The sequence below is a fragment of the Eulemur rufifrons genome, chromosome 11, assembly GCF_041146395.1.
Source record: "Eulemur rufifrons isolate Redbay chromosome 11, OSU_ERuf_1, whole genome shotgun sequence".
NCBI classification, from domain to species: domain Eukaryota; kingdom Metazoa; phylum Chordata; class Mammalia; order Primates; family Lemuridae; genus Eulemur; species Eulemur rufifrons.
The window spans coordinates 10,639,717-10,666,385 of record NC_090993.1 but is presented as its reverse complement, the minus strand read 5'-3'; the positions used below and the strand labels follow the sequence as shown (position 1 = coordinate 10,666,385).

At 44.4% G+C, this 26,669-nt stretch overlaps 1 protein-coding gene across 3 annotated transcripts in view; it reads right to left on the bottom strand.

Moving 5' to 3' along the window:
• MTR (5-methyltetrahydrofolate-homocysteine methyltransferase) overlaps positions 1-26,669 on the bottom strand; it is a 94,542-nt gene that overhangs the window by 39,902 nt on the left and 27,971 nt on the right. For all 3 annotated transcript variants that reach the window (XM_069484570.1, XM_069484572.1, XM_069484571.1), the window contains exons 13-18: positions 24,384-24,496; positions 20,637-20,777; positions 17,021-17,206; positions 10,733-10,912; positions 7,703-7,819; positions 7,251-7,391 (exon numbers count right to left, since the gene is read on the bottom strand). In XM_069484570.1, coding sequence (XP_069340671.1) covers positions 7,251-7,391; positions 7,703-7,819; positions 10,733-10,912; positions 17,021-17,206; positions 20,637-20,777; positions 24,384-24,496 — 878 coding nt within the window. The remainder of the gene's footprint in view (positions 1-7,250; positions 7,392-7,702; positions 7,820-10,732; positions 10,913-17,020; positions 17,207-20,636; positions 20,778-24,383; positions 24,497-26,669) is intronic.

Below are 26,669 nucleotides of genomic sequence, written 5' to 3'. Positions count from 1 at the left end.
CTAGGAGAAGGTCCAGCATGAAATACTATCTCAATAAATGTTTGGGGGAAGGAAAGAAGGACAGAGAAAAAATCCTCTAGGATTTGAACTTTAAGTAGAGATAGAGTAAGGCTCCATTTTTTTTTTTCTTTCGTTCTTTCCTAAAGATAATAACTTAGGACAAAGTATCTCCAGGACAGTGAGAGAAGCTATACTCCAAACCCAATGAGCTTTCAAGGCTCTCAACAAGGACGACCATTGTTACCCACAAACAAGCGTACAGAGGCCATGATGAAGGCGAGTCGGACAGCATCCTGGGGGTGGGGACACCAAGAGGTGTAAGGCGCGGTCTATGCTCTTGAGGACTTTGCCATTTCCATGGTTTGACTGTGTCCCCCAAAAGTTCATGTGTTAGAAACTTAATCCCTCTGCCCTCATGAGTGGATTAATGGATTAATGAGGGCTGGACTGACGCTATCATGGGAGTGGCTTTGTTATCTCTCTGGCTCTCTTGCTCTTGCCTCTGCTACGTTTTGACCCAGCAAGAAGGCCCAAGCCAGATGCCAGCTCTGGGCTCTTGGACTTCCCGGTCTCCAGATCTGTGAGCTAAAGAAGCTTCTTTTCTTTTTAAATTACCCAGTCTTTGGTATTCTGCTATAGCAACAGAAAACAGACTAACACAGCCATATAATGAGGGAGGTGGAAAAATACACAAAGAAAGGTGAGCAAAAGAGGGTGTATATGTCAGGGGCTAAACGAGTATATAATACAGACTAGGTACAAAGGAGTTTTAATTAAGGAGTGGGCATCATAACCTGGGGCGGGGGAAGAAAGGCTTCAAGGACGCTGGGTCTTGAGCAGGGACGGACTCAGCAAAGGGACAAAAGTGCAATGGTCACGGCACACGTGGTAAACTGCACTACTGTACTGTTTTCTTCCCCCACCTGGTGACACCAGCTGCCCAAACCAGAAACCTAAGTGTCACCCCTGAATCTCCGACCATTCCTCACGTTCAACCACCTCGTCCTAACGATTCCACCTGCTCAGCATCCTTCTCTCCACCCCACTTCCACCCCGCAGTCCAGGAACACACTGGGCTCGGCAGCCCAGAATCGCCCCGGTGTCCGATTCACCTTCCACACCGTGGCCAGAGGGGCCTGGCCCACATGCAAATCTGATCCAACCGCTGCCCTGTGAAGAAACCCTTTCCAAGTTCCCTGTGGCTCTCAGAACACGGTGTCGACTCCTCACCACGCCTCCCTACGCCGTGGTCGGGCTTCAACTTCTGATGAAATCTTCATCTTCAGCCTTATCCTCCACCATTCCCGACAATCTGCAGCCCGCCAGGCTCTGGCTGGATGCCAACACCCTGCCCTGGCAGGGACCAGCAGCACCACACTCCAACCCCAGACCGCGGCCTGGCTGCCCATTGCTCTTCCAGAGCTCACTCACCCACCACTCGCTCTGGGAAGCTTTCCCTAACACCCCACTTTCGCCGTCAGGGGCCCCCGCGGCATTCCCCCAGCGTCCTGCACTCGCCTTTGCAGCACTGGCCACACCGCGTGACAACTGCCTCTGTACCTCTCTGCACGTAGCACTGAGCTCCAGGCTCTCAGAGGGAAAAGCACATCTCTCTCACCCGTTAGATCCCCTAAGGTCAGCAAAGTGCATGACACAAAGCGAGAGTTCAGTAAATATTAGCTGCATGAATTAATGCTGAACAAAAACTGATTTTGCGGGAGCGATGTTTGCATAGGATGGGAGAGGCCAAGTCACAGAGGGCCAAAAATCCACGCTGTGGAGTTTGAATTTAACCTTCCAGGCAATTGCGTGGGCAGAGAGGGGATATCATTCAGAGTTCTGAAGCTACAGAGTAACATTCAAAGTAGCATTTTTAAGGGAACCCCAAAAAAGGGGAGAATATTTTAACAATCCGTGACAAAGACCTGGGCTCAGTGCTGGTAACAGCAGGGCGGGACAAGACAAATAAAAGGGCATCAAGTAACGGACAAGCAGGAAGGAACTGGGGAGAACTCCCAGATTTCAAGCCAGCGTGGTAAATGCAGTAACAGGGACACGAGGGCTCTCTCACATACTGAAAAGTCCAAATAAGATGGTATAATTAAAAAAGAAGCAGTCCTCCTAATGCTCACGTTTCTATCACTTGATACACAAAACACCATTTGTCCTAATAGCCACACAATCAAACAATTCTTGCCTGAGGGATGGAATTTGCTGTGTTCCAACCACTCTTGAAAAAAGGACCTGGTGTGATCACAGAAAAATACCGCAACGCGCCAGATTTGTGGGGCGGGGAGGGGGTTAATAATACGCGTTTGTGGGCAGAGGCAAATGAGGACACAAAGGCCAATAGATTTCACTGAAGTGTTGGAGGCTGCAATGAATGAAAACTACCCCACCGGAGAGCTGTACTCCAAACCCGACAGACTTGACTCTGAAAATCAATACTTAAGATGAACCGGTACCAATTAAAAGCAGTTATTTCGGAAGTACAAGATGGCAGGCTGAGCCCATCTTGCTTTCCGAGTAGTTATAAAATGGGGGATTCCCTGTGATGTAAACACAAGGTGCTGCTCAGTCTCACACACTCAGGTAGACCAGACCCCGGGCACACTGTGGACGCTCCGTAAATAGAAGCTACCGAGCAAAAGGACCAAGCAACTGTCATGTGCATCTGGCCGCACCTTGAGCAAAGCCACTTCCTCCTCTTCTGGAGTTGCTTCTGCCTCACAGGAGCTTCGTGGTGATGTAGGTGACCAAACCGGACCGGCATCAAGGGGAACAGAGTGTTCCAGAGAAAGCCAGAGAAGAAAGGGAGCTCACATGGCAAAGATCAAGGAACAGGCGACCTGAAGACGTGAGCGACTTTGCCAGAAAAGTATCCAGGACATTCTCAAGACCCAGGGTCACCAGAGAAAGCCAATCTGTCCAGAGCAGGGATCCCTCCAGTCCAATGGAGGCATGGCCTCCACTGGGGTATCACTTAATAAAGAAACTCCGTGTAGGCCGGGCGCAGTGGCTCACGCCTGTAATCCTAGCACTCTAGGAGGCTGAGGAGGGAGGATCACTCGAGATCAGGAGTTCGAGACCAGCCTGAGCAAGAGCGAGACCCTGCCTCTACTAAAAATAGCAAGAAATGATTTGAACAGCAAAAAAAAAATACATAGAAAAAAAATTAGCCAGGCACGATGACGCATCCCTGTAGTCCCAGCTACTCGGGAGGCTGAGGCAGGAGGATCGCTTGAGCCCAAGAGTTTGAGGTTGCTGTGAGCTAGGCTGACGCCACAGCACTCTAGCCCAGGCAACAGAGCGAGATTCTGTCTCAAAAAAAAAAAAAAAAAAGAAACTCCATGTAAATTATACGGTACCATGACACATAATTTTTTATTCCCCAAAATAACTTACCACAGGTCAGTTAGAATTATTAAAAAAAAAAAAAAGAAAAGAAAAAAAGGCCCTTTACTCCCCGGATGTGGGACGGAAGAGCCCTGGAGGATCAGGGTGAGCATTCTTCCCCACACTTTCGATGATGTATCAGACAGGACTTGGATACAAACCTCGTCATTTAATGACAAAAAGAGATAATCGTTCTCTTACAAAGAAAAAAAAACAATCCTCAACCCTTATTGACCTCATAATATTCCTGCTCTTCGTGCTCCATTTGCACCAGTGTATCCCAGGGAATTGCTCCGGAGCCGGCCACTCCCGCGGGTTACTAGCGTGCACCTGTTTTGGTTATTAACACGTTGACTGCCACACTAGAAAACACATTTTTTTTCCTTGGGGCCCTGGTGTTTTATTATGAAAACAGAATAAAAACTAGGAAACCAAAACGATCCTTTCTAATTTAATGAAAAATGAAATTTATTGACTTCTATTCATTTAATCCACATTTTTAGAATTAATTTCTCAATATTAATTGTAACACGAAGAACATCAATAAGTAAGGTTTCCACGAACCAAACTGCAGGGTTTTTTGCCCAGGTTTTGCTTCACGAGGACCCGGGCTCAAAACTAGCGTGAGTTAGCTGGGCGTGGTGGCCCACGCCTGTAATCCCAGCACTCTGGGAGGCTGAGGCGGGTGGATTGCTCGAGATCAGGAGTTCGAGACCAGTCTGAGCAAGAGCGAGACCCCGTCTCTACTAAAAAAAAAAAATAGAAAGAAATTATCTGGCCAACTAAAAAATATATATAGAAAAAATTAGCCGGGCATGGTGGTGCATGCCTATAGTCCCAGCTACTCAGGAGGCTGAGACAGGAGGATCGCTTGAGCCCAGGAGTTTGAGGTTGCTGTGAGCTAAGCTGACGCCACGGCACTCACTCTAGCCTGGGCAACAGAGCGAGACTCTGTCTAAAAAAAAAAAAACAAAAACAAAAACAAAAACCTAGGGTGAGTTAAATACGACTCACGTGGCAGTTCATGTGTTAACTCCCTTAATGGCAGCAGAAGTCGCCTTGAATGCAGACAGCCTACCTGACAGAGGAGTCAATGGCTTATAATAAGTCCTTGCGGTTACATTAAGAAGGAGGAAATTTCGTATGATGGATTGTTAAGCTCTTGCAATTGCTATTAAGACCTTCCTCACTCCTGCTGTGCCTCTAGGGGCCAAACTTCTAGGCAGCTCAGGATAATATACAGAAACGAGAACTTGTAAACAAGAGCTAAAAGTGAACACAGACCAAAAAGAACGCCGGAGATAAAACGCAGCGTCAACAAACCTTACATGGGGGTGGTCTTACAAATAAGTGAGAGCTGCTTCCTCCGGGCAGGTGGGGAGAGATGAAATAGCTCATCATTTCACGGGCTAATTAAGAACTCACCAAGATGACTTCATGATTGTATAATAGAAGCTATGATGCCCCTCTGGCCCGCAACAGAATTCTGTCTTAGACAGTTATTAACGAAGGGCCCCCTACTAGGTGGAAGATAAGCTACGACTGAGAACTGAACGGTGTTTAACATCCACGTCTCTACGGTCAAAGAATAAGAAAGGGCTGAGCTCTGTCTATGTGAGTAGAAATAGTCATCGAAATTGAAAAAATCTGGGGCGTCTTTCTTACGTAATGAGCTGAGAAGCAGAACTTGATTATATTTGCAACAACCAAGACTTTAGACATTCTGTCCCGGGTCCCTGTGAGAAAGCAGAAGCGTTTTTAAGGAACGCCGAGGAGGGTCACGTGCACGCTGGCAGAGTCTGAACTCCCTAAGGCTTCCGCGAGCAATTTCAGAAATCTAGGTCTTGCCACCAGTAAGGCTGACAAAACAAGGATGCAGTTCATCCTATACTGTCCTATCCTTCTTCCAGAACATTTTATGACTCTTCCGTGGCAGAGGAAAAGTCAGCAGTTCTGTCAGAGTTAAATTCAGATTCTAACATGGAAAACATCAACAGAGTTGGCACAAGACGTAAAAGCATCCTACCGCTTTTCCAACGTGCTTTGTGGGGAAAATGTCTTTCCTTGCCATCACTCTCTTAAACAGATTAAAATGCAAGTGATTTTGAGGTAAGATCTCTTTTGCTGTTGTTGTGATAAACACACGTGTTTGGTGGGTGAGGGGGCAACGCAGGCAGAGGTACAGGCTCGCAGGCTGAGTGCCCAGACAGACGCACGGACAGTCCGCCCAGCAGGCACGCCGGGCAGCATTCGGGGGCCTGTAACACCTGGTTGGTGGGTGAGAGCTGGCAGGTCTGCTCCGGGGCTGGAGGGGCCCAGGCACCCTGGAGGCTCCCTGTCCCCAGATCCTGGGCAGTGGCGACACTCAGGCTCAACTCACATCATTCAGGGCCTTGGGCGAACTCAGCACAAAGGCTGCCCAGTGCACGTCTGAGTGGTGGCATTTCAGCTACATCTGTCCCCCCTGCTTCTGTGTCAGTCGTCGCATGGGCTCCCTGAAGTCGGCGTTTCCGTGCACTAGATGACGCCATCCAGCACCAGCACATTGCCTAGGTCTTACTGCGGAAGACCAGGGCATCCTGGTACCAGGAGCACTAGAGGTGGAGCAGCTGCTCCACCTGCAGTGACAAGACCTGGCCGGGCCACAGGCTGCGTGTCTCGGGGAACCAGCCATCGCAGATGGCCGGCAGGGCCACCGGGGTGGAGCTGGGCTTTCCTTAAACTAAATTCTAGGAAGCAGCATCTGTGATAGATAATGTGCCTAGGACTGTGCCCAACATATTAATATCATAAGTGGGAAACAAGGAACTGATCCTTGACTTAGCTATAATTATTCTCATTTGTATAAATCAAATATGTACAGGCCGGGTGCGATGGCTCATGCCCGTAATCCTAGCACACTGAGAGGCCCAGGCAAGAGGAGATCAGGAGTTCGAGACTAGCCTGAGCAAGAGTGAGACCCTGGCCCTACTAAAAATCGAAAAAAAAAATTAGCCAGGCTTGATGATGCGTCCCAGCTACTCTGGAGGCTGAGGCAGGAGGATCGCTTGAGCCCAAGAGTTCGAGGTTGCTGTGAGCTAAGCTGACGCCACGGCACTCTAGCCCCCGTGACAGAGCAAGACTCTCTCCCAATCAATCAATCAATCAAATATGTACAGACCTCGAGCCTTGAACTGCAGAACCTTGCTACAGACGGACCAGATTCTAACATAAACAGGCATAAAAACCTAAGCATATCAATGGGGACCAGGTAATACTAACACAGCCACACAAGAAAATCCAAAATAGCCATTTTAAATGATGAAGTAGAAAAATATTGAATAAAATGGAAATATGATCCCAGTATACTGCCAAACAAAGACAGCATCTAGAGTATTGTTTTACTTTTGTAAAAGATGCATGTGTGTATGTACCTTTGAGTGCATATTCACTTTGCAAAAAGAAAAAAGCCCACATGACTAGAAGGTTATGACAAAATCTCAACAGTGGTTACCTCTGAGTGGTGGGATTACGAGTGATTTGTATTTTCCTCCTTTGCTTACCTGTATTTTGTAAATTTTCTAGAATTAATATGTGTTGCTTTGGTACAAGAAAAAAAAATTTTACATTTTAAAATAAAGGTTTCTGTAAATTAAGAAAGGTAAGTTCAGAATAGCGAAGCAGCCTGGGTATGATGTGTTTCTCGGTCCTCGCCCTGCCCACAGCACCTGCTTTGCAGCTCTCTGGAAATTGTCGATGATCCAAAGACAGGATCAGATACCTGCTTTTACTCCACAATGAGGTCTAATAACTATATGTAAGTAATACATTCAAAGATAGGAAAAAGGCATCCATTAGAACATGCTTCTCTCTACCTGGGCGTAACGTAGGAGCTTCTCAGTGGCCTCGGGGTCTTTATTCCAGATGAGATCTTCACAGAGCTGCAGAAGGTCCTTATGGATGTCATCATACACAGGGAGATTTCCAGCATTCACTATCCCCATGTCCATCCCAAACTAAGGGCAATAGAAAGAAAAATGAGGATTTCCAAGCCATACCCTAAATCAGGCATCTGTAAACTTTTTCCGTCAAGGGCCAGATAGGAACTGTCTCAGGCCGTGGCCTCTGTCACGACTACTCAACCCTGCTGCTGCAGCGTAAAAGCAACCGCAGACAAGATATAAGTGAACGGGAGTGGCTTCGTCCCCATAAAATCTTATTCACAGAAACTGGCAGTAGGCCGAAGTCAGCCTGCGGGCCCCAGTTTGAAAATCCCTGCCCCAGGGACGAGCTGGTGTCAGCAGGGCAAACAGGCCTTCTGCCATACCTTGATGGCGTGGTACAGGAACACCCCGTGCATCGCTTCGCGGATGGCTTCCATTCCTCGGAAGGAGAAGGACAAGTTGGAAAGACCTCCGCTTACTCTGGCTCCAGGTAACGTGTCCTGGCAAGAATTTGAAAATGTGAAGAGATTCCCCTATCTTGGCAAAAGCGACAATCACATCTCTTAAGTTTTATATAGGAATGGAAAGTAAAAACTATATATATAAAGTTCAAAGTAATTCAGAGCTTCTTGTTACTAGACATAGACCAAAACTTGCCACATTACGTTGTCACAAAGGTGCTGCTTCGTAAATAGTTTTTCCAGCTAGACTCTAACCTCCCAAAGGAAAAATACAAAATTCTAGGCCGGGCGCGGTGGCTCACGCCTGTAATCCTAGCACTCTGGGAGGCCGAGGTGGGCGGATCGTTTGAGCTCAGGAGTTCGAGACCAGCCTGAGCAAGAGCGAGACCCCATCTCTACTAAAAATAGAAAGAAATTATATGGACAGCTAAAAATATATATAGAAAAACTTAGCCGGGCATGGTGGTGCATGCCTGTAGTCCCAGCTACTCGGGAGGCTGAGACAGGAGGATCGCTTGAGCTCAGGAGTTTGAGGTTGCTGTGAGCTAGGCTAACGCCACGGCACTCACTCTAGCCTGGGCAAAAGAGTGAGACTCTGTCTCAAAAAAATAAATAAATAAATAAAAAATTCTACTGTATCTCTGTATACATCTACAGTGATCATGATAGAATATAACACATGGTGAGTGTTCCATATCATAGTTGCTGGATAAATGATAGAGAAAGAAAGAGACAGAGATAGCACATGTATATGTACACGAACACACACACACACACACACACACTCTCTCTCTCACACCCCCACACCCTGTCTTATGCATTGAATGCACAAGCTACTAGAAGGCTCCCATAGCCTAAATGAACAAACTTCCCAGTGCACTATAAACTTGACCCATTATGAAAGGACAAAAGGAAATTGAGGTTTCCACCACACCCATGATTACATCGAGCACCAGCAGGCATGTGGAATATCAGGAACTGTCCCTTACTGTCCTGCCTCGAGGACAAACTGGCTCAAGCATTTAGGCAGACAGCTTGCTATTATCCACTGCTATGACCCAACCACGCCTCTTCTTGGATACGTGCTAGGAGACACTCAGGCACGTGTGCCTAAGATACACGTACAAGAACATTCACAGCGGCATTTCTCCTCATGATGTCCACAGGCTGGACGTTCGTCAACAGTAAACAGCTCATTGTGGTATCATTATAAAATGGAATATGATACATTAACAGAAATGAATAGCTACAGTAAGACAGATAAATCTTTAAAATGAGCTTGAGCAAGGAAAAAAAAAATCATAAGAATCTTATGATTCTATTTTTATTAAGCTCAAAAACAAGCAAACTAAACTATATCATTTAGATATTCAGTCAATTCTTATTATTTTGTGGTAGTTAAGGTCTATAAAATCACCGCACATACTCAATTAGAGAATACAGGAGCGTCACTCCCAGAGGAGATACAGGGCCTCCCATCACAACATTTTTTATCAACCAATCATTACATAACCTTGTTGTACGTGTGTGCTCAAAGATACCTCATTTAATATGCATTGCTGACTCATCAACATTGGCTTCGTGGCCAACAGTACTGCAACTCACGCCTGAACGAAGCTTGTCTGACACATGCATTTTCTCCATGCAGCACACCATGGCCCTCTTGCTCTTAGCGACACTAGACAGCACTAGCACTATGCTTGGGGACCATTTTAGAAGCCGAAATCACCAACAAAAAGCATAAAAGTGTGAAAAACATGGCATTACATAGATTGCTAAAGGCACATTTGTTTACTGAACGAGAGCTGAAATGAGCAGGCAAACTGTCGCCATGTTGGATCTCACGTGGGAACATGTGGGTCGGGCCACTCGGATTTTTCATCACTCTGTACGTGCGTACGCCCATAAATGACTGCAGAAGCTACACTGAGTATTGATTTTGAGGTCACAAATAAATTTTACTGAGTAGGTAAATTCACAAATACAAAATCCATGAATGATGCAAATAAAATATATGTATGTAAGTGATAAAATTATGAAGAAAAGCAACAAAGTAGCATCATAAAATTCAGAATGAGGTGTAACCATAAGAGGAGAGATAAGGAGGCATTAGCCATGCTCTATTTCGGGACCTAAGTGACAATTATTATATGCTTCATAATAAATTATTTAGTATGCTCAACATCTATGTTTTATATATCCTCCTGTGTGTATATTACACTTCATAATTTAAAACAATATTATATAAAAGGGAAAAAAAATAAAGGCCCCTACATTTCATTAAAAAAATGTACTAAGAACAAGCACGTTGAATGTTTATCACAGCACAACTCACAATTGAAAATATGTGGAATCAATCTAAATGCCCTTCGATTTATGAATGGATAAAGAAAATGTGGTGTGTACACCATGGAGTACTATTTAGCCATAAAAAATGAACTGATAACTTTTGCAACAATCTGGGTGGAACTGGAGACCAATATCCTAAGTGATGTATCTCACGAATGGAAAACCAAACACCGTATGTTCTCGCTAATAGATGGGTACACACAGGCACAAAGCGATAAAAAGGACATGAGAAACCAAGAAGGGGAAGGGCAGGAGGGTGGGTGTGGATAAAAACTTACCTGTTGGGTACAATGAACACTATTCTGGTGATGGGCACAGGAAAATCCCTGACTTGAGCATTAATAATTACAAGATCTCCATGCAACAAAAACACTTGTAACCCCCTTAATTAACATATTGAAAAAAAAATTTTTAATGAATGTAAAAACAAATCATTAAATGCATTTTGGAGTTATAACTCCCCCAGACCAAAAAAACAAGAATGTTAATTGTTGCTCAAAGTAATTCAGTCAATCAATATATGTTAGCTCTAAACATTCACTGGACCCAGGTGATAAATTTGAGCCATGTCTTGTGTAGAAGAGAGAAAATACTTGCACTTACTTTAATGACTTTTGTTGCATGGATATAATTAATAGCATACAAGTTGTGTTCCTCCATCCCAGTACCAATGGTTAGGATATTAGGGTCAAAGATGATATCATTTGGATTAAAGCCCAGTTTTTTCACAAGTAGATGGTAGGCCCGAGTGCAGATGCTGATTTTCATGTCTGTTTCTGTTGCCTGTGGAAAGGAACCAAAGGTGTAATTTGAAATAGAAAACAGTAAGTGCTACCTATGGAAACAGCACATTTCACTTGCTGCAAGTACTCAAGTGTCAATGCCTGGATTTCACAGAAACCCAAATGCCACGCAGCCTCTAATCATTCACCAAATTATCTCATGGGAGGAATTGGTTTAAAGACCCCTTTCTGTTTTTACAAACACGACAGCTATAGTGCTTCTGTAAAATATCAAGTCTTACACACAAACATATACAGTAAATAGGCTTCTAAAAAATACACGCATACGATAAAAATTCAAGCACTACTGAAGAAGAGATTAAAAAATAAATGTTCTTCCCTCTCTTGACCTACCTGCAGTGTCTTAGCCATCATCCAGGTGACACTGCCATTGCTTTCTGGGATCTTCCCACAATAACAGTCTAAGGAGACTCAAGGATATGTGTTTGCTCCTCACCCTCATCCATCATAACACCGGATCACTTGAGGCCAGGAGTTTGAGACCAGCCTGAGCAAGAGCCAGACCCCATCTCTACCAAAAACAGAAAAATTAGCTGGGAGTGGTGGCACGTGTCTGTAGTCCCAGCTACTAGGGAGGCTGAGGCAGGAGGATCACCTGAGGTTGCACTGAGAGCTATGATGATCCCATTGCACTCTAGCCCAGGTGACAGAGTGGGACCCTGTCTTTAGAAAAAAAAAAAAAAGCGCTGGACTCAGTGGCATACCTGTAGTCCCAGCTACTTGAGAGGCTGGGGCAGGAGGATCACTTGAGCCCAGGAGTTCTGGACTGCAGTGCGCTGTGATCGATGTCCGCACTCAGTTTGGTGTCAGTATGGTGACCTCCTGGGAGCAGGGGACCACCAGGTTGCCTAAGGAGGGGTGAACTGTCCCAGGGCGGAAACGAAGCAGGTCAAAACTCCCGTGCTGATCAGTAGTGGAATTGTGCCTGTGAATGGCCACTGCACTCCAGCTTGGGCAACATAGCGAGACCCAGTCTCTTAAAAAAAAGAAAAAAGCTCTAGCAGTGACTGCTCTTCCCCGATAGAGCGATTCTCCTTTGCACTTTGGGTTAAGTATCACAGATCCGCGAGGCACACAACATTCCGTTCTTACCCTCAGAGTTGACCTTGCCTCCAACTTCACTGAGAAAACAGAGGCAGTCACAGGGTCCCACGAGCACACTGGGAGCGCGCCTGCAGATCTCCACTCTTTATCCTGCCTCCTCTCTTGCACGGTGAGCACACTGCCCGGCTCCCGACCTAAAGCCACCCCTCCACTCACACAGTGGTTGCCACCTCTGTCAGCTCACAAGGTCATGAATTCTAGCAAATGCCCCCTTTCTCTCCTGCATCAATTTCTCCCTCCCTCTTTCTCTCTGCCAGATCATTTCCATCACCTTACAGAAACATGTGGCTACATCATCTGTACACAGACACACACACACACACACACACACACACAGAGACACCCTTTCTTAACCTCGTATTCCCCTCCCTGGGTTTCCACTCTATTTCTTTGCTACCGTTTATGGCAAAACTCAAAAAAGTTGCCTACACTTGCCGCTTCTATTCTTCTCCTACTCTCTCTTGAACCCTCTCCAACAAAGCTTTCATCGCCTTGGAAACTGTAAGGCAAGATCACAAATGACCCTATTTCTAAATCCAATGGTAAATTCTTTTTTTTTTTTTTTTTGAGACAGAGTCTCGCTTTGTTGCCCAGGCTAGAGTGAGTGATGTGGCGTCAGCCTAGCTCACAGCAACCTCAAACTCCTGGGCTCAAGCAATCCTCCTGCCTCAGCCTCCCGAGTAGCTGGGACTACAGGCACGTGCCACCATGCCCGGCTAATTTTTTGTATATATATATTTTAGTTGGCCAGATAATTTCTTTCTATTTTTAGTAGAGACGGGGTCTCGCTCTTGCTCAGGCTAGTCTTGAACTCCTGACCTCGAGCGATCCACCCGCCTCGGCCTCCCAGAGTGCTAGGATTACAGGCGTGAGCCACCGCACCCGGCCCCAATGGTAAATTCTTGGTCTCATCCTATTTGATCTACCCACACTTCTTTAAATAGCTGATCATGCCCATCTCTTTGAAGCTTGTTCTTCACTTGGATTCTAAGTGAACCCTCTCCTCTGGCTCCCCTCCTACCAAACAGGCTGCTCCTTCCCAAATCCTCCTGATGGTGTCTCCTCTTCTCCCCCGCCACTAAGCACTGCAGCTCCAAGACTCAGTCCTAGGACTTTTTCTCGACAGTCGTTCCTTTGGTGAGCTCAGTCAGTCTCCCTATTTTAAGCACCATCTATGTACAAATAATTCCCAAACAAAGGAATCCTAGCTCCAAGCCAGACTTTGCCCATGAAAGCCAGACTCACGTATCTGCACACTCAACGTACCCACCACAAACACACTATGTCCAAACCCAAATTTCTCCTTCCCCATCCCAAATCTGCTTCTCTAACAGTCCTTCCTATCTCAGTAGCTCCATCCTTTCAATTGCCCAGGCCAACAAACCCTAAAATCATCGCTGACTCCTCTTTCTTTCACAACCCATACCCAATGTGAAGGCAAATCCCACTGGCTCTACGTTAAAAATATATCTAGGCTGGGCACAGTGTCTCACACCTGTAATCCTAGCACTCTGGGAGGCCAAGGCAGATCGCTTGAGCTCAGGAGTTCAAGACCAGCCTGAGTAAAAGCAAAACCCTGTCTCTAATCAAAATAGAAAACTTAGCCGGGCATGGTGGTGCGTGCCTATAGACTCAGCTACTAAGGAGCTGAGGCAGGAGGATCGCTCGAGCCCAGGAGTTTGAGGTTGCTGTGAGCTATGATGATGCCACTGCACGCTAGCTGGGCTACAGAGCGAGACTCTGTCTCAAAAAAAAAAAAAAAAAAAAGAAAAAGAAAAAAGTGTGTGTGTGTGTGTATTAACATATATATATAAACAAGTGACTTTTAACATCCTCTATTGCCTCCACCTTGGTCTTCACCGTCACATGTCTCATCTGAATTACAGCAATAAACTCCAATAGTTCCACTTTATCCCAACAGACCATTCTCCACAAAGAACTGGAGGGGTTTAAAACATAAATCAGATCACATTTACTCCTCTACTCAAAACCCTTCAGCAATGTCCCAGCTTTCGTTAAACAAACGTGTTAACAACGGTCTACAAGGCCCCACACGATCTGACCTGCTACCTTTCCAACCTCACATCCCCCCAGTCTCCTCCTCTCCTCTGCTCCAGCCACCCTGGCCTCCCTGCTGGTTTTCAGACATGATGAGCACGTATCTACTTTAAGGCTTCCTCTGCCCAGAACGCCCTTCCCTCCAGGTTTCACGTTGCTCACTTCCTCATTGCCTTCAGGCTGCTTCTAAAACGTCACCTTATCCAGGAGGCCTTCCCAAACCAGCCTACATAAAACAGCGTCCCCACCCCGCACTCCGATCCGTCTCTTCATTTCCCTCCCCGTACTCAACATCATCGACACACACATTATTTATTAGCTACACATATACATACACGTATATTTATATTCATTATTCCCTTTTTCCCTAAGACTGTAAATCACAGGAGGACAGGGACTAGGTTTTCTTCTCTGTTATCCCCTCACGGATGAGAACAAGGCCTGGAATCTGCTGGAGGCTCAGGATGTAGGTGAAGATATTTGCCTCATTAAAAAGTAACATGTTGCTACACACACACACATATATATACATATATATATATATATATATATATATTTCTAAAAGGAACATTTTGACAACAAAAAGGAGCTCCTGGAAAAAGAAAGAAAACTCAATAGAGGGTTTTGGAGGATAAATGTAGATATGGAAATCTATACAGAGCAAAGCAAACACCAGAGTTGGAAAATAGGCGAGAAAAGATAATCAGGCAGCCTGTCCAAAACATCCAATAGCCGAATAACACGTGTACCCAAAGAGAGTCTGAAACAGTTCAAGGCCACTTCCTGTAACTGCGGCTGTGTACTTCCTGAGTGAAAGGGACTATACTGAGTGGCCACATAACGATGGCCCATTGCCATGAGAGTTTAGAACGCTGTGGACAAAGATCCAAGAAGCTTCCAGAAAGTGGAAAAATAAATAACACAAAAATAATCAAGAGTTAGGGCCAGGCGCGGTGGCTCACGCCTGTAATCCTAGCACTCTGGGAGGCCGAGGTGGGCAGATCGTTTGAGCTCAGGAGTTCAAGACCAGCCTGAGCAAGAGTGAGACCCCATCTCTACTAAAAAAATAGAAAGAAATTATATGGACAGCTAAAAATATGTATATAGAAAAAATTAGCTGGGCATGGTGGTGCATGCCAGTAGTCCCAGCTACTCGGGAGGCTGAGGCAGGAGGATCCCTTGAGCTCAGGAGTTTGAGGTTGCTGTGAGCTAGGCTGACGCCACGGCACTCACTCTAGCCTGGGTAACAGAGCGAGACTCTGTCTCAAAAAAAAAGAGTTACTATAGCGCTAGACTTCATACTAATACCAGTGGAAACCAGAAGACAATGGAGTAATATTTCCAAAACACTGAACAAGTCAAGCCTGTGCTCCTATATCCGTACGACTGTCAATTAAGGATAAAAGTAGAATAAAGCCATTTTCAGACATGTAAGGCTTCAAAAATACTTACTGCCATGCTTTCTTTCCCAGAAGCTACCACCAAAGGAGTGATTAACAGAGAATGAGAAAATTATTCTTGGAGGAAAACCTAAGAGACAGGCAGGAGGAAGCCCGGGAGGAAGGTGAGGGACATCTCCCAGTGACAGCTGTGCAGGGGGCTACTCAGCAGCCTTTCCAGGCCCAGTCGGAAGACCTGGAGGGAGAATCCTTCAAGAAATTAAAATGACAATCCACTTAATGTGCTTGGATACTCCAGAGATTTATACAACTAGGGGACATTCTAAAGGTGAAATATATAGGAAACAAAGCAAACAAAAAAAAAAAAAAATTAACTTCATGGAAAACAAACGGTGTGGGCAGGGAAAAGCAAGCACAGTACACTGCGTGGCTCAGCTTGTACACGAACAATTAGGCACGCAAAATGGTTATAACTAAAACGAACTGTGTCAGGAGTGGGGGACAAAAGTAAATATTTGTGGAGTGGGGGCAGGGAATGGTGGAAAGCTAAATCCTTACCCACCACAGGAAGTCAATAAATAAAACTAAAACCGGAATTCGAAGACAAAGAGGCAACTGCTACATGAATCAGCTTAAAAGGGTGACAGTGGCTGCCTTGGGATCTGGAGGGCTAGAGACTTCTGTTTTTCATAAAAAGCTTTACAGAACTATTTGTTCCTCTACTGGCAGATATATCTTTGATGAAAATAAAAATTACATGGAAAGGTCCCACCATACTAAACTAGTAGCAGAAGATAACTAGATAACGACTTTTCAGCGGGACAATTTAACATCCCAAGTTGGGATTAACATTTTCCTATATATTCTTTACAATTTTGGTTTTTTACATTTAGGCCTTTTAATCAATGTAGACTTTATTTTAGTATATGGTCTACTAGTATACCATAGTATACTAGTATTTTAGTATAGAGAAATAGGGCTCTAACTTTATTTTCTTTCAAATGCATAGCCATTTATCCCAATAGCATTTATTGACTACTTCAAGCTTTCTCCATTGATATAAAGACTTTATTACATATTAAATTTTCATACACAACCATGTGCTACGTAATGGCATTTAGGTCAATGACGGATTGCGTATAGGACAAAAGATTGTAACACTGTATTTTTATAGTACATTTTCTATGTTTAGATACACAAATACTTACCATTGTATTACCACTGCCTACAGCATTCAGTAGAGTAACATGCTGTACAGATTTGTAGCCTAGGAGCCTATACCACATAACCTAGGTGTGCAGTAGGCTCTAACACCTAGGTTTGTGTAAGTATGCTCTATCATGTTCACATGACAACGAAATCACCTAATGATGCATTTCTTAGAACATATCCCTGTTGTTAAGTGATGCATGACTACATACAGGTATTACGTGCGTGTATGTATAAATACAGCTGCTTCAGACTTTTCTCCCACTGCTGTCTAACCTGGGTAACGCAATGGAGCTGGGCCAAAACAAGTCACTCACCTGTCCTTCTTCATCAAAAGCCATGACCACCACAGCAGCTCCAAAGTTCTTAATCTTCCTGGCCTTCTCCAAGAAGTCCTCCTCTCCCTCCTTCAGACTGATGCTATTGACAATGCACTTCCCTTGGCAGCACTTCAACCCAGCTTCAATCACAGCAAAATTGGAAGAGTCGATGCACAAGGGCACCTGAGATCACAAGGGCAAGAAAATCACAGCGAGGCCACAGGTCACCACAAACTCCCTTCCAGGAGCTCCCAAATATTCCTATTTCTTCTTTAGGGAACCAGTAAACAAGTAACAGTAGTGTGTCACAGATAAAATTGTAATGCACTTGTTCTTAAAGCCCAAACTACTTACAATAATTTCAGTCTTACAACAGAATCTATGCATGGACCAGGAATTTACAACTCAAAGATCATAGCTATACATAAGAATGGAATTAGTAAGATCAGTTCACTGGCTTCAGTACTAGTTTACTTGTTCAAGTGCTTAAACCCTACAGCAAACACATGGAATAGGATTCAGACATCCCTGATCTAACTCAGGGGTTAATGCTCAGCCTCATGTCCTTTGGGAACAGCCCTCTAACCATGTCACTCAAATTCTATCTTCCCTTTAGAAAATCAAATCAAGTTCCTGACTGAAAAAAACAAAAAGAGTTTTAATGCTAGAAAGGCAAAGTAGATCTAATATTCAACAAATGTATATAACAAAAATAAAGGACAAAATTGAAATGCACAGATGAAAATAGGTTCCTTTTACATTCATACCTCTGTTCCAGGAAAGGTGGAAGGAAGGGCTCAAAGGAAGGATGAGACTGGTACAAAGAAAGGAAATGGGGTGGCTGATCTAGGCCACATTATTTAATTAAGCCATGCAATAAATGAGTGACTGCCATGCTAGGCCCCACGTAGGGACAAGAGTAGGGCAGACAGGTCCCTGGCTTCATGAAGCTTACAAAGATAAATAATTAAACAAGCAATGGTGCCAAGTACAGTAAACATTAGAGCACAAATGAGCACCACAGGCTGCCATGAAAGCACATTTCAGGGGCACCAAATCCAGTGTATGAAGCCGGGAGAGAAGGGAAGGAGAATTCAAGGAAAGCTGCCCATGGCAGGAGACGTTTCAATTGAGGACTGAAGAACGATTAGTCAGAAATTTCCTAAGCCACACCCTCAAAGGAGAGCAAAAAAGAACAAGGATGCTACTGATTTCACTTTTTCTCGGCATGCTAGTAATCAAACGTTTGCTAGGAAAAGGGTCAAACACAATGACAATACCAGGCCAATGTTTTAAAGAGCTTGCTGATAGCCTGGTGTTCCAACCCTACTGGTGAAAACATGCCGGTAACACATTTTTATGCTCTACCCCAACTGGTCCAAATTTGGCCTCTAATAAATTTTGGTAGTAGGTCAAAATCAAGAAACATAAGGGCCGGGCGAGGTGGCTCACGCCTGTAATCCTAGCACTCTGGGAGGCCAAGGCGGGAGGATTGCTCGAGGTCAGGAGTTCGAGACCAGCCTGAGCAAGCGCGAGACCCCGTCTCTACTAAAAATAGAAAGAAATGATCTGGACAGCTAAAAATATATACAAAAAATTAGCCGGGCATGGTGGCACATGCCTGTAGTCTCAGCTACTCAGGAGGCTGAGGCAGGAGGATTGCTTGAGCCCAGGAGTTGGAGGTTGCTGTGAGCTAGGCTGACTCCACGGCACTCTAGCCCGGGCAACAGAGTGACACTCTGGCTCAAAAAAAAAAAAAGAAAAAGAAAAAAGAGTTTAAGATACAAATGGAAGATGGGAGAATGCAATTCAGCACTTACCACGAGACTTCTATTTATTTATTTATTTTTTATTTATTTATTTATTTTATTTATTTTTTATTTATTTATTTTTTTTGTTTTTCAGCTCATTATGGGGGTACAAAAGTTCAGGCTATATATATTGCCCATGCCTCCCCATCCCCCCGAGTCTGAGCTTCAATTGTGTCCATTCCCTCGACTGTGCACATCGCACTCATCATATAGGTGTGCACCCCTCCCCTCCCCCCACCCCATCCCCCCCAGTCAGAACTTCAAGCGTGTCCAATCCCCAGGCAGTGCGCATCGCACTCATCAAGTAGGTATACACCCATCCCTTCCCCCCAGCCCCGACCTCTGTCCGATACCCAATTGGTGTTATTCCCAAATGTGCACTCAGGGAAACCAGTTTGCTGGTGAGTACATGTGGTGCTTATTTTTCCATTCTTGGGATACTTCACTTAATAGAATGGGTTCCAGCTCTCTCCAGGAGAACCAAAGAGATGCCATATCGCCATTATTTCTAATAGCTGAGTAATATTCTATGGCATACATATACCACATTTTGCTAATCCATTCATGAATTCATGGGCATTTGGGTTGTTTCCACATCTTTGCGATTGTGAATTGTGCTGCTATAAACATTCGGGTGCAGGTGTCTTTTTTATAGAATGACTTTTGTTCTTCTGGATAGATGTCCAATAATGGGATTGCTGGATCGAATGGTAGGTCTACTTGAATCTGTTTAAGGTATGTCCACATTGCTTTCCACAGGGGTTGCACTAGTTTACAGTCCCACCAGCAGTGTATGAGTGTTCCTGTCTCTCCACATCCACGCCAACATGTATAGTTTTGGGATTTTTTGATAAAGGCCATTCTCACTGGAGTTAAGTGATATCTCATTGTGGTTTTGATTTGCATTTCCCTGATGATTAGAGATGTTGAACACTTTTTCATATGTTTGTTAGCCATTTTTATATCTTCTTTTGAAAAATTTCTATTCATGTCCTTTGCCCACTTTTTGATAGGGTTGACAACCTACAGAATGGGAAAAAATTTTCGCACACTACACATCAGATAAAGGACTGATAATAAGAATTTATTCAGAACTCAGGAAAATCAGTAAGAAAAAAATCGACCACGAGACTTCTAACATCAGTGTTTGCTGACGTCTAATGAAAAACCAATGGCCCTAGCTGAAAACTGCAACTCTTAAAGCAGAAGGAAGTTTCTTTAAAAAGGAACTTCAAAAAAAATCACTGCTTATCATAAATTTAATGGAAGAGAAATGAGGTAAGATTTTTAAAGTTTTTAAAACCCATCTAAAACTTTTTAAAGGACTGACACAAAAATTAACTTTCACCTATTAAAAAGTGACACAATATCTTGATTTAATCTTGTTTTATATTTTTGTCTTAATCTACCAAGGCTAGAAAGGTCCTTCTTCTGGCAGTAAGGAAGAATTAACTGAGTTCCCTTGTCTAAGTAGAAACGGAACCAGTGATTTGGTCGGAACAGGTGATATCCTCCAGAGATGTGAAGAGTGAGTTCTCCCCCAGGAGAATCAGTTTGCACAGCCCACCCCAAAGGCCTTGGAAACAGCCAAACTGAAGTCACCTCTCTCTCTCAAATCTGCTTTACACTGAAAAGGTTACCGTTAATCGACAAAGCTGACAATCAGAAACCACTGTGCTTTCAACGCAGGAAAACACAAAACCAGTTCTTGAGTTGATAGATCAATGGGACAACTGACAAAGTTAACTGAGTGACAGAGCGAGACAAGTAGATTCCCTTGATAAATATGAACTTTGTATAACCTTGGCAATGTCAGGCTCGGAGGCAATAAAATTGCAAAATCTGGTCATTGCACTGGGACCATCTAGCATGCCATCGTCCATGTTGACATCCAACACCTGGGCTCCCATTTCCACCTGCGCCTTCGCGACACCCAGGGCTTCCTGAGGGAGGAACGTGAGAGGAAGCAGCATTAGGAGACGGTGAGACCTGAGGGCAGGCTAACAAAAGTAATCTCCCACCCTCCCCAGTCATCCTTCTAGAGTACAGACTACCCAGCCAGCTCCCTGACCCTGGCCTGCTGCCCACCCACCACTCATCGCAGAGTAACCTTTCTTACATGTCTCTTCCATCACGTCGTTCCACTGCTTGGAATCCCAAGGCTGTTCTCCCACCACAAAGAATCTAAATTCCTCAGCCAGGCCGTCAAGGCCAAGCTGGTCCCACCTTCCTACCCAAGTGAAACTCCCACTCCGCCCCCCCGGGACCCTTGGCCCAGCCACGCTGGTCTCCATCTCTGTGCCACAGATCATGTTGTCCCCTCTGCTTGGAATGCAGTCCCCTTCCCTTCCACACTGTTTAAGTCCCAAGTCCCATCTCCTCCAAGAAAAGTCCCTACAGAAACCACCCCAAACTATTTAACTCTTCAGTATTTGCCAGAAATAGGCAGAGTGTTCACTGCAGGCTATTAATAGGAGTTACATGAAAAGCAATGTGAGTTAAATAAATCTCAGCAGGTCTTTATACTGGAAGGCTTTTCAAATCTTTTGCTACACTATTATACACTGCAGCCCTCCCAAGACAGGATACAACATGCAGCATCTCCCACTCCTGACCATTTAAGGACTACCTCGTAGGATCAACATTCCAGAGGCCACACTTTGGGAAACACTGCTTACTCCACCAACGCTCTGTGGCCTCTCAACACCATTGTCACACAGTTTATTACATTGTCATTTCCTTGTGACTTCCTGAGTACTAGTTTATTCCTTCAAATAGATTTGAAGTGTCTGGAAATCAAGAAAGGTCTTGTGTGCCTCCTACTCTGAACAATGCTGAGCAAAATATACACATTCAATAATACTTTCTAACTTACTGATATGGCAGGGATTTTTTTTGTCTAAGTCTTCATTGTACACTTCACAGTGTAATAAAGTAACAAAGATAAAATCAATAGTAGATGCTGATGTTGTCCTGATTTTTTCTTAGCCCAAGAAAATCAAATTTTTAGCGACATTGTGATATTAACAGAAAATGCATGAAACTCCAATGGCATATGCCACAAGGAAACATCATTTGCAGTGAGCCAAGGCCGCACAGAGAAAAAGAATCATGATTAAATTTAGCAAAGCGGAAAAATAATTTTTCAGTATCAGTAATGATTTCAAAAGTATAAAGAATAAAAAGAAGTATACATCACAATCCCTGTTCTTGAAGGGTTTACATCTAATTGGGGGCACGTGACATGGCCACATAAAAAACTACTGGGCACTACCATAAAATACGTGGGTCCAGTGCCAAGATTATCTAAACGTCCGGGAAAGGGAAGGATCTCTCTGGACTGAAATGGAGAAAGCTAAGAGGAGTCTCCAGCTGCCCAATGGGGGATGAATTGGAGGAAACAGAGAGGAGATAGACAGCAAGCAACAAAGGTCAAAGTCTAGAAAATGGAAACGCCAGTGTCTGACCTGTATATTTCAGAAAAGTCACAGAGTAACAGCTTAAAGAGAGAGAAGCTCAGAGAGGTAAGTGGTTTGTTTAAAGATGAGCAAGTTGAGCAAGAAGACAGGACTGAAACTTCTTTCAGGTCTGTGCTCTCTCCATGGAACCACAGAGCCTTGAGGGACCACTGGTCATGGAAAGCGAGGCTCTCATGAGGAGTCCCTCCCACCTACCCCTGCTTCTACCGCCTCTCCTACTGTTTCCGTGGCAGAGACGGCCAGGTGGTTAAGGACATGCACTTGACGGACTTGGGTTTTATCATTTACTTGCTGTGAAACAACACAGAGGAGAATTTAACCTCCCAAGCCTCCATTTCCGCATCTGCAAAATGGGATAACAACAGTATCTATCTCATGGAGCTGTTAAGATTAAATGAGTAATGACACAAAGTGCCTAGCACAGAGACTGGCATATAGAAAGACATTACTAAATGATAGTTATTAATCCCACTCATTTGCATCTTCTTAAAATATTCTCCACTCTCTGTCTCCAATCTATCAAATCTGAGAGCTGAAAGGGACACCACAGAATGAGCGTAAGAATCAAAACATCAACAGGACATGGACATCGTAGGGAGTAATAACTATAAAAAAAAAATGTAAAAAACAAACAAAAAAAGAGGAGAATGAAAATAAGCCAAAAAGAAGAAGAATCAAAACATCAAGGGAAACACAGCTAATTACAGAACACTGTATGACTATGAAGATCACCGGGCGCTTGTTCAGAAGGGAACAGACGTGAGCAGAGGCAAAAACAAGACTTCCAGAAGGTTCAGATGACAGATGGGGATGGGGAGTGCAGTCTGATGTCCCAGGGAAGAGGATGGACCGACGGCCTAAGGAGTTTGAATTTTATCCCACATGCAGGAAAAAAAAAAAAAAGTCACCCTGTGGAACTTCTGAACTGTGGAGGACCGTGTGACAGAAGCGGACAGTGGCAGTGGACAGGAGCAAGAACGAAAGGAAGAGGACTCAGGCACCGAGTCCTCAGGCCAGGCACCGAGTCACCAGCCGACCAGCCCTGACAAGGTGCCGGCTGAGGGACCGGGAAGGAAGAGCCACCGCCGGGGGAGGCCGTGAGGTGCACAGAGGCGGATTAATGCGTCCATTCCTTGGGATGAAAACTACACCAGCTCTGACACTGGTTTCTGGAAGATCTATTTCCTAAAGCTTGTAAAACCTCGGCCTCCCAAGTGCTAGGATTGCAGGCTTGCGCCACCACACCCGGCCTAATGTTCCTTCTTTGAATGCCAAAACTCATGCTTACAGGATTCTGTTGAGAACTAACAGAAAATAAATATTGCAATTTTTTCTAAAGAGTTGACACATGGCAAATGTAAAGATTACAACAATAATATTTTAGAAGCAAACAAAATGAAAAAACAAAGCGGAAAAACGTTGAAGGACAAAATTAATTATCACTGAAGCTGAGACCAAATTCCTCCACTTTTAACTGCATATTTGCATAAGAAACAGAAATCCAGATTTCTCGGGTGGGCTCTGTGTGGATTAGATTTTGCTCGTCCACCTCGTCCACAGAGTGACTGAGCTTAAGAACACCACGGCTATAAAGTTCACATAATTTTCCCAGGCAGGGGCCTATTTCTTTCGTTTGTTTATTTTCATCTACAGCTAACAGGATCGATAACACCCTCATCGGTCAGCACGCGATGTGGTCACGAGGTCACCGAGATTTTCTTGGCTTTCCCTTTCCCTACAAGCATTTGTGAGAAGCCAAAATGAAGTGCACGCTCCAATTTTTTAACTTATTTCATGATTAGTAGAAATAGCCAGAACCTGGAACCCATCTCATTCCACGTCATGCCTCAAACGCGGTCCTTTTTGACAGATATTGACAATAGCAGCTTTGATTTTTCAAACCTTCCTCCTCCCACCAGCCAGCCTGCTGCAAAGACACATTATTACCATCTTCTCACACTTCCTAGCAGCTCTGCTAATAACCCCATCAAAGGCAGAGAGCTGTTCCATTTACATGCTGTCTAGCCGGAGACACGCAGATGCCTCCGGGGTCTTTATCAAGATGCTCACTTCATAGTTTCCTGCCATGATGAGTTTAGCAAACTTCCTTGATCCTGCAACGTTACAGCGCTCTCCAATGTTAACAAAGTTGGTGTACGGTCCAATCTTGAAGGACTCTAGACCTTAAAAGGAGAAGCATTTTGAAAAATTTCTGACAATGCATATGGATGACGTGAGACAGACAGACACAAATATATTCAATAAGAAAGAAGTTACTAAATCATAGCGCATCTGAGCGGATAGGAAATCCAACGTGGAAACAGGACCGCAAAAACAGCCTTCTCCTCTAGGGAGATTCAAACATTTATTTGTTACAGCTTAACTTGACAAGCTGAACTCTCAACAGAAATATTTCAGTGTTTTATGTTGCAAATATTCCTAGAAGGCTGAGTCACAGTATCTCTGAGAAAGAAGGAGAAATTATCATCGTATCCCCATGTAACCAAGAGTCTGGGGCAAAAGCCATGAAGGAAGTTAGAATCAAAAAAGGGTAGTTCCACCACTATCTGCTCAGACAGCAGCTTGAAGCTGGGTGGAGCGAGCTTTCCGACTCCCACCGACAGCACCATCAGAGCTCTACTCGATCTCTTTGACCCAGAGGCCTAGAACCCGTAACTAACAAGGCTGGGCTGGGTCATCAAGAAGGCCCCAGGTGGACACCTGGGAGGCAGGAGTCACCATGGCAGGTCCACCACTAATGAGCTGGCTCTCGGTAAGCCAGCTGGACCTTCGATGCCTGTGTCCTTATCTGCCAAGGGGCAATAATATGTTCCATGTCACAGGCCAATTTGGGGGCAAATATCACATAATACCTGTGGACACATTACACTGAGGCAAAAACATACAGTGTAAATTCTCACTACAAAAAAGGCTCTGAACTGGGTTTTTTGTTTGTTTGTTTGTTTGTTTGTGGTTATCGTTGTTTTCTGTTTTTTTGTTTTGTTTTGAGACAGGGCCTTGCTCTGTCTCCCCGATTAGAGTGCAGTGGTGTCATCATAGCTCACAGCAACCTCAAACTCCTGGGCTCAAGCGATCCTCCTGCCTCAGCCTCCGGAGAAGCTGGGACTACAGGCGTGCACCACCACGCCGGGCTAATTTTTCTGTTTTTTATAGAGACGGGGTCTCCCTCTTGCTCAGGCTGGACTCAAACTCCTCCTGCCTCAAGCGATCCTCCCAGCTTGGCCTCCCAAAGTGCTAGGACTACAGGCGTGAGCCACCACCCCTGGCCATCTGAACTGTTTTTGTTCTATACGTAAATATTAGGAGAGGCAGCCTCACTGGGTGGTTATAGGCAGGCTCTAGGGACAGACAGCCTTGGGTTCAAATCACTTACCTGATTGAAAAACCCAGGGCAACTTCCCACACAGCCTCTGAGCTTCTAAAGTAGAGATAGCAAAGTATCTGCCTCACAATGTTATTGTAAAAACAACACTGGGTAATGTTAATAAGCACAAAATTAGATTCTGTAATCATAGCTGTTGTTGTTAACAAAAGAAGATGGCTTATGAGTCCTTTGCCAAGGCATTGGATGAGGAAGAAACAGATAGGAGAGAGAGGAAAATAATGAATGTAAGCTGGATTATTATAAAGCTATTCTAGGCTGCTTGTTCACTGAGACCATCACTTCCCGCAGTTTGGGCTATGACTTCTCTTCCCACTGGAAATGATCCTCACGGCCCGGCCCGGCCTTCAGTGGCATCCCTGATCCTGGCAGGACAGGCAAGCGGGGATGCCAACATTTAAATGCTGAAGAGTTCTCCCGTGACCTCCCTAAAGGCATCCCACACAAAGCACTTCTGATCTATTATGAATGTGAAGCATCTGATAGGAAAGCCAGCCACACTTCTCTCCAGCTTGCGATTTATCAAGGAACAATTTTAAAAAGCGTGTTTAGTGTCACTCTTTTAAAATCTGATTGAAGGTGATTGCTAAAGCAATTTAGAGATAGTGCAGGAAGTTCAAGTTGAAGAAAAAGAAGTCTTTTACATATGAATTCTAAAGGCAGTCATATGAAAACAGCTCTCTTGTTTCAGTTTTGGCAAAGGTTAAATATTTTCACTGTTAGTGCTTGGTTGAAGTAAGGCACAGCTTTAAATTCTACGAATGAAATAAATAAAGCTTCCTGCTACATTTGAACAAAAGCCACTTTTATGGGAGGGAGAGTATCATAAATCATAAATCCCACTTCCTAATCTCATCTCCTAATCTTCTCTGCCTTCTGGAATATAAAAAGAAAAAAGGGCTAGGCTGACCATAGTCGGTATGTTTATTAACCCAACTTCACACTCAACTCAT